We start from the raw sequence: 9,042 nt of genomic DNA, 5'->3' as shown, positions 1-9,042 counted from the left end.
GACTTACAAGATATTAAAATCTGAGAAAAAACAGTAAATAAAAGTGGCAAAATGATATTAAAAAGCTAAAAACCCTTAAGGGGTAAGAACTAAGGTTTTTTTGGTGGCTACAGGTACTTTTTTGCCTAAAGAGGGTCTTCTGGCAGCCATGGGGTACAAGGGGTATATATAGTGAGGGAAGGAAGCCCTGATTTGGCTAGCTGACAAAGTAGAAAGTCGGCTCAATGTACTCGACCATAAGCGGTCGAGTGGCCTTGGTCGAGTGGTCCATCCTTCTGCTCCCCACCGGTAAGTCCCTGAGTAGCACACGGTCGAGTGCAAGAGTTGTGGTGGTCGAGTGCTTCATGCTTTGTTGGTATTCTCCTTGATTCAACTCCTATCTGCTTCAATGGTTTCACTCCTCTCATCCCAGATGCTATTTCCATGCTTCTTGAGTTCAATTCACCTGTTTAAACAAGAAACAATGCAAATGCAATGCAAATCCTACTCTAATGCACAAACATACCTTAAACTATATGAAAGTAACAAAACAAGCTAATAAAGCATGTAAACGATGTGAATACACTATGGTTAAACAAAGTAAAATATATATACATATCAGTTGTTAGTGAGTATGTAATCACTAGTTTAATCTTATATTAAAAAAAATGTCAGGTTGTTTCAATAAATACCCAAAATCTTATTATATAAAGTTTGGTTCTCGAAGTTAGTAACTCGCCAGATCGTGACACGTGTTAGTTTTAACGATTAGAGATTAAAATTAAAAATTCATCAGATCGTGACACGTGTCAGTTTTAACGATTATATATCTAAGTTAGTAAATCATCAGATCGTGACACATGTCAATTTTAACGATGAGAAATCACATATCAAAGTGAGTAACTCATCACATCGTGACACGTGTTAATTTTAACGATCATAAATCATTGTTTTCAATCTTGGTAAAACGATGCATAAGATAATTGTATTTTTTTTTTGCCAGGCCACAACTGGCCGGCCCATTAGCCAAATCCCTACATTTGTATGAATCGGGATTCGATCCATGGTGTGGTGGTGCCTTCTACAAATGGACTTACCTCCTGCCACTACCCTAAAGTCACTTCACATAATTGTAATTATAATCTTATTATTAAAAAAAAAACTTTGTTAATCCTAGATGGGAAAGGATTGTAAATACACCATCTATATAAGTAAATAAATGATGACATATTTTTCACCAAACAAAATAATTTCGACTAGCTTTGCTTTTCTTGGTATAATTTTCTTCTTTGTTTTTTAGTATTAACCTTTTGTTTGACACATCGCCGTTCTTGAACAATTCTCGAAGGCAATTTGTTTGTTGTCTAATCAAAGCAACTACATAAAAAGATTCCTAAATAATACCACGTGTTTTTGCCGTCGTTTATTAAAATTTTGTTTCGTTTCTCAATTTCATAACGCATACTATACAACAGAGATTATATAACACTAGATCTACTAAACCGAAAGAGTTCTTATCGTCGAACGATAGTACGTCTTACAAGAAAGTGAGAAGCAAGAAATTTTTAAAAAAACAATGAGTTGGTTATATTATTATTGGATATTTATTGATATTGTTATTTCCGCTGTTGTCTGTAGTTCTGGATAGGTGGCTAGTGGGTGTGGGACCACTAGTTGTAGTTTATATTATATTTATATTTATTATTTACTAATTAAAAAAAAACGGGTCAGGTCGTTTTAGATAGATTGGAAAAACATAAATCATTGTTGATAGATCCATAGGAGCTTGGAGACAGAGGGTACATTATGGTGTGTCAAAGAAACTTCCATGAAATACATTGGGAAATTTAACATTAGTTACTATCAAAAGATTTTGTGACGTTGAAAAAGTGTCTATAGTTTCATTGGTTGATGGAGCAAGACACTTTGAGATAGCTAAAAAACGTGAACATGTTCTCTCCACACATGAGGAGGATAGAGCCGAGGTTCTCTCTACACATGAGGAGGTTGAAGACAAGGTAATCTCCCCAAGGGAGAAAGGTGGGGGAGGTTGGACGTAAGGTTATCTCCCCAAGGGAGGAAGACAAAGCCAAGGTTCTCTCCATGGTGGAGGAGGTTAGAAGCAAGGTTCTCTCCATAAGGGAGGAGGGCAGAACCGAGGTTCTCTCCATGGTTAGTCATAAACTATTGTGATGTAATTTATTTTTTATTCAAAATATTTTTTGAGCCAACAAGTTTAGTGATTAAAGAAACTATGCAAAAGTGAGAGTAAAGAGACATATAATAGTTGGCTTAATTTGTTCATATAGATATTTTCTAGGTGGTGGTAAATAATATATTTGTAACATATAGTATACTTAGATGTAAAAAAAATATTTTTAATAGTAACATACATAAAAGATTTGTATATGGATATAAATCAGTGTATTATAGCAAAAACAGATATTCTCATTGCACACCAAGATCAGTGTATTATAGCAAAAACAGATATACAATAAAATATATTTTTACTAAAATTAATTTTATTTACAAAACTTTTAACCTGCACTTTGAGCGGGTCCTTATCTAGTAACAGTTACAAACCTCAATATATTAATAATTTTATAGACAGAGAGAACCAAAAATACTGTCACTAACCAGAATTTCTAAAAGTTTTTTTAACTTAAATTGATAAAAGATTTTTTCTTTTCTTCCAAGATATCTCGGATCATTTAAAGTACAGTTTTAATAAATAGATTTTTTTTTTGGTTTAGATTGTTTCTCTATTCAAATATCCAAACTAGGCTTAGGTATTCGGGTTCAGATTGGATATTTCGGATTTTTGTGTTTTCAGATTTAGAGGTATAAGATCCGTTTCAGATATTTTAAAACTTTGGGTTTGGATCGGGTTAGATATTATATTTTGGATTTGGATTCAGATATTTTGCTCATACCTTATGAACTAACAAAAACCGAAAGAATACTCAACAAAGTCCGAACAATAATAAAATATACCCAAATATAAAATTCATGTGACCTTTGTGCTTCAATAAGCCTCATGCCACTCTCTACAGAAGTTGGGATTTGAGGAGTACAAGCCCTGCAAAACAAAGATTCCTGCTGACTTTGTCATTCAGGAAATTGGCAAAGCAAAGACTTTACATTCAAAAAACATTTAAAACTGACAAAGATCGATTTCAGTCCAAACCGAGTACTCAAATGCCCAGACCTTCCCTAATTGAACCTCGTTTTAATTCTTACTCAAACTATCATAAATTCATAAACACACAAAGAAAGAAAGTGAGACCTAGTTGCTTAGTTGTCAAAGTCTTTTTTTTTTTGTCAACAAAAATATATTGATTAGATTAGACTTAGTTGTCAAAGTCCAAATCTTAACATTTAAAATTTATCAAAAAAAAAACAGATTTATTCCCAAAACGGGCTGAGTCCTATAGATATATATATATATATAGTGTTTCTTTATATTTTATATGAGTCCTAATAGGCTATTACACATGTCACCCTTCACAGATATTCTCCAAAACGGGCCAAATCCTAGTAAATTTGATTTTAAGAAAATATAAAGAAACACTATATATATCTATCTCTATATGATTTTGTAAGTCTTCTTCCGTTTAGTTTTCTTCAATCTCTCCGCTCTTTTTCCTTCTTTTTTCCGTCTAAGCCTAGGTTTCATCTTCTTCTCCTTTGAATCGTTCAATTTCTGGGGTCCTCCTTTTACAATCTATGAGTTACTTCTAGTCTCTGTAAATATTTTTTGTGGTGTCGGATTCAAGCTTTTGATTGAGTGATGCGATCTATTGTTCTTATATCTTAAGTTTGATCATATGTTTGATGGTGTTTTTGGTGAATGTGATTAGTGTATCTAATCTCTGTTTCAATTTTTGTCTACTTCTTTGTTTCGGTTTTGGTTCTTATCTTTTCAGAAACACAGTATATGATTGTAATCTCAAAATTGAAATTGAGGTTTTAAGGTTTATTACAAAACATTGGTATCTACAATATATAAGTTTGGTTTTATGTCACTTAGGTTTAATGTCATTATATAAAACCATTCTACATGATGTCTTTGTTGTTGTTGTTAAGGCTAAGGATTTGATTACTGGTTAATTTCAGTATTAGCAACTATGAAATTAATTTGTTTGAGTATCGGATACTTGGATTAGAATTATCTCTTATTTTTGGATAATGACAAATTAAAATATATATATATTTTCTATGGTTTTCTTGCATGATATTGTCTTTTGTGTGTTTCTTAGTTGATAGATTTCTCTAATCCTTTTTTATATACTTATTTTTAAAGGATCGTCTCAGGGGTTCTGGTCTGAAACACATACGTCTTATCAGGAAACATTCGTCTCCGAGGCGCAAAACTTAATGGAGGAAAATACTAACTGTAAGCCTAATGAACTTGGTGGAGCCTCCGATGCAAATAATGCTAATGATTGGAGATCACAACATGAGCCTCAATTACGGAAAGGGTGTCTTTCGAAGATGTAAGCCTTCTATCTTGACAGATTTATAAAATTATTAATAGCGTTTTTGTTACATCTTCTTGTTTCTTTTGATTGATCAATCGTTCCTATTTGATTATTGACATTCAAGAGAGTAAGGTTTATTTTAGTCATGCTTTTTGTGGTGATCTTGTTAGCTTTGCACATGATAACGATTATTTCATATACACAAGTTAACAACGTAACAGTTAAAACGTTAGATTGTTGTGCATAAAACTTTATTAAAATTCCTTTTTGATGTGACAAAACTTAAACTCAACCTTTTGCTCGTTTCAAATTGTGCCATAATCTTTATACGTCATTATACTTGTGATATATTTTATATGTTTTTAGCTGATAAAAATGAAGTTTTCAAATATGACTATTAGTCGAATTAGCCATTTAAAAATCATTCAAAATGTTACTGATCTTTATTCTTACATATGTGTAGAGTTGAATTTTTGATGGAAATTTTTCCTATGAGAGGTGATGTTAGCGACATTGCTTCCAAAATTGAGGAGAAGACTTATAACGTTGCCGTAGATAAGGTGCTCCAAGATAAATGGTTCCCATCTATTACGTTCAGAAATCTGAATTTGAGATCTTATTCCTTTTTTTTTTTCTTTTTTTTTGCTATGTCTCAGACTGATTATATTCGGAAACTCAAAGAGCAGATGCATGCAATAAAAACGTACAAAAATGTGCAATCAGGTTCTTCTGCCAATGGAGCCAATACTCCAGCTCCAGGTCATAAGAATTTTACTTTGTGTTTTTGTTTTTCTCTATACTTAAGAGATGATTATCTTATTTATACAATTTAGTGCCTTGGAAACAAACAAATTACTTAGTATAGTTTTACTTCTATGCGTTTATCTGAATAGCAGCTCGAGTAGGTATGAATCAAGCGCAATTACTTCCGACCTCATTGCCGTATACGCAAACTCCAACAAGCCAAAGAGGTTTACTGCAAAACACACCGAGCAATCTCAACGTTCCCTCTCGTTTGCCAACTCAGGCCCCTCTAACCGCTTCGATGGCCCAAAACGTAAACATTCACATAGGTGAAGGAGGTCAGGTAAATGTTGTTCCTGGTTCTCAAAGAGAGATGCAAGGAAGGCAATACCATCTTCCTCAACAACATCAACTGAATCAATACCTTCTGAAAGAAAAAACCTGCCATGGGAATTTGCGACCACCGCATATGCATCCACAAAGTCTTTTAAAACAACCTATTCAGCAGTCCTTGTCTCAATCTTCTGATCATTCTAGTTTATCATCATCAGGTCAACAAACTTCTATCCAACAAAACTCTCAATTGCTGCCAGGACATCATTTTCCGACACAGCAGGTCCGTTCTAGTTCTCAACCCCAGATGGTTCTACTGTCCCAGGAACATAGTGAACTGATGGATGTTCCAAACACACATCAGAATCATCCAACATCACAACAAAATATCCAAGAGCAACAAGGAGCTTTTAGCGTATCATCTTCCCAAGAGAACAATGTCGCTAGCTCTCAAAAAAAGCCACACCATAATAATAATACCCTCCAAACTATGCCCCCACAACGCCTTAATAATGCTTCAGGCGTGCCCTCGCAACGGCATCATCAATCTGGTAACTATAATGCGCCTGGATCAAGTTTGTTGGGTACTCATGGTCAAGAAGTTGGACAATCTCAACCTATGATGTCACAACAATACCAACCGCCATATCCGATGCATCAACAGCCTCAGAAAAGAAGCTCACAACAATATTTGGATTCTTCACAGAATTATACGCAAAGGTTTCAATCATCAAGTTCCTTACACCAAACCCAAAAAATAGCAAACCAACAGAATCATCCACATCCATCACAGAGAGCACCTTTGGCAAATCCATCTAGTAATGTTTCCTTTATTAGCAAATTTGTTGATAATGTTTTCTTTCGTTACTTATATCTCATTCACTATGATTTTAATAGCAAAAGAATTATTTTGTAGCATCTCAAGAATCAGTGAATGCCACTGGTGACTGGCAGGAGGAGACCTATCAGAAGGTATCATTGTTCGTCTTGTTCCTACATTTGTCATACTAAAACTATTACACTTACACCAAGCCATTTTATTCCAAACTTTTCATTATTTTGTTGATGAATTATTTATATATATGTCTTGTAGATAATAGCCATGAAAGAGATGCATCTACCAAATTTGAGTAAAATACTCCATAGAAGGAGAAATTGTGGCAGGTACTTAAATCATAAACTTAATTATTTTGTTTTCGGGACACATATTCGATCTTATTTTTTTGTCTTTTTCTTTATTTATTTATTTTTTTCAGATTGAACCTCTTCCGCCAGAAAAGATGGTATCCGAGCCAGTTGAAAAGCTAAAGATGTTCAAATCGTCAGTTGAACAAGTTATGGGTTTCTTAAATGTTCAAAGGAGCAGTATAACAGAGAAGCACAAAGACAAGTTTGATCTGTATAAGGAACACATATTGAAGTTGACCAAGAATCACACCATGCTTCGGAGGCCAATGCAGCAACAACAAGGACATTTTCCACTTTCTCAGATCCATCAAACAACATTGCAACCCCAAAGTCCTCAAGTCCATATGTCACAGTCTCATGAAAAGGATCAAATGAAGTCACAGTTGATGTCAAGTAACCAAAATGGAGCCTCGTCTTCAGTATCTGGCCCTAGGTCGACATCACACACAGATTTATTGCAGCCAAGGCCCAAGTTGGAACCAAGAGAAGAGAGCAACATGATGGCCTCCTCAGGAAATGTCATGTTACCTTCTCTTCAACAAAATCCTGCAAGTACTCTGCAGACCGTACACTCGAATATTACTTCGGCCCAGCCTAGTAGTATGTTTCAGCCAAAGCAGCAGAAACAATTCCATCATCGCCAGACACAACAGCCGCAATTTCATAGGCAGCAACAGCAACAACGGCAGCAAGAGAATCAACAACTTCAAACACATAATTCACATCAGATGACGGATGAGATGAATGATGTGAGGATGAGTCATGGGGTCAACATCAAAGCTCAGTTGCTTCATCAACACCTTTCATCGACTCAGCACCTGCTTACAAATCCAATGTCTTATGTAATTTCACCATCAGCTTCATCCCCTCAAATACAACACCACTCTTCTCCTCAGTTACTGGACCAACAGATTCTTCCCGCAACAGTTAATCAAACCGGAACCTCATTGATGTCTGGTTGCTCGCCTTTTGTTTCCCCATCTGTTGAGTCTCCAGTTTCACATGATCAATCTCAAGATTCTTCTGTCAAACTTGGCACACAAGCAACAACAGAGCGACCTCTTGATCGACTAGTAAAAGCGGTGAGTGAAGAAATCATAAACTGTTTAGCTTATTCAAGTTTAGTGTCTCCGTCTTCGTTAGTTTAATAATCCAACTGGTTAATATTGTGTGTAGCATTTTGTAGTTTCAATCAGCCTCACCAAGATCCTTGGAACAATCTGCAAGTGAGATTAGCTCGATCATTGGTATGGTCGATAGGATTGCAGGATCGTTCCACCCAAGTGGAAGATCTCGAGCTGGTTTAGGCGAGGATTTAAGTTTTCAAACAAGAAACTTAACGACACACGAAGAAGAAAATCCAACTAAGAGATTGAAGCGCTTATACAGCACACTACCTCGAGATATGGTATCACAAACTGATAGTTATAATCAGTTCAGTAGCCTTGAATCTGAAATTGACTCCACATCATCATCTTGCTCGAGAGATAACGAGAATGAGGTAAAAATATTTAACCTATAAATTTCCTCTGTTTTATCGAACTATAGAAACAAATTAAGTCCATATTTTTTTTTTTTTTGTAATATTGCAGCCTGGTTGTGCCCTCTTGCAAGAAATCAGAGAAATAAATGGGAGACAGTGGTAGAAATATGCGATGAAGATACTTGTGGAACAATCGTCACATGTTCTTATGCTCCTGTGGGTCTCAGTTCCACATTCAAAGATCATTACAAGTCAGGAAAAATCGTAAGTCTCTTTACTTAATTAGTCTCTTAATTACTAGTTTCCAATCTCTTGTTGCTCAGCTATTTATGTCTCAAAATGTTTCACGTACGCAGTCACAAATTCAACCTCTACGCTTGCTAGTTCCAGCGAATTACCCATACAATTCTCCGATACTTCTTGAGGACATCACCTTTGATACAAGGTAAGAAACAATTGTTGAATTTGAATCGCGATGTGGAACTAAATATGTATGATATCTTATAGATTTTTATCCCCTCGTTTCAGTTTACCCAATTATGAGGATCTATCCGCGAGAACCAGATCGAGGTTCATTTTTTCAGTGAAGGAACTTTCAGAACCAATGTCTCTAAAAGAAATAGCTCAAAGGTGGAATGATTGTGCGAGAGCGACAATGGTTGAGTATGCAGAGCGGCATGGTGGAGGCACTTTCAGCTCCAAGTACGGTTCTTGGGAAACTGTTCTAAGAGCTTCATGAGGAGCAAATGGTTTTCTCTCACTCCCTTCGCTCACCGTTCCGGAGAAGGTCTATAGACATACATGAAGCTTAGGTGAAACCTTTTTTTTTTTTTT

At 35.4% G+C, this 9,042-nt stretch overlaps 1 protein-coding gene and 1 pseudogene across 1 annotated transcript; both read left to right on the top strand.

The window, feature by feature from the left end:
* LOC109125118 (probable mediator of RNA polymerase II transcription subunit 15c) lies at positions 4,357-6,363 on the top strand (the record flags this gene model as incomplete). Its single annotated transcript, XM_019244086.1, has 4 exons — positions 4,357-4,475; positions 4,924-5,020; positions 5,117-5,219; positions 5,357-6,363. Coding segments are annotated over exons 1-4 (1,326 nt in total), but the record flags the coding sequence as incomplete, so codon positions are not given.
* LOC104783718 lies at positions 6,788-9,018 on the top strand (annotated as a pseudogene).

This window comes from Camelina sativa, chromosome 4, assembly GCF_000633955.1.
Source record: "Camelina sativa cultivar DH55 chromosome 4, Cs, whole genome shotgun sequence".
In the NCBI taxonomy this organism is placed as follows: Eukaryota; Viridiplantae; Streptophyta; class Magnoliopsida; order Brassicales; family Brassicaceae; genus Camelina; species Camelina sativa.
The sequence above is the reverse complement of the archived record's forward strand: the minus strand, read 5'-3'. Positions and strand labels throughout refer to the sequence as shown.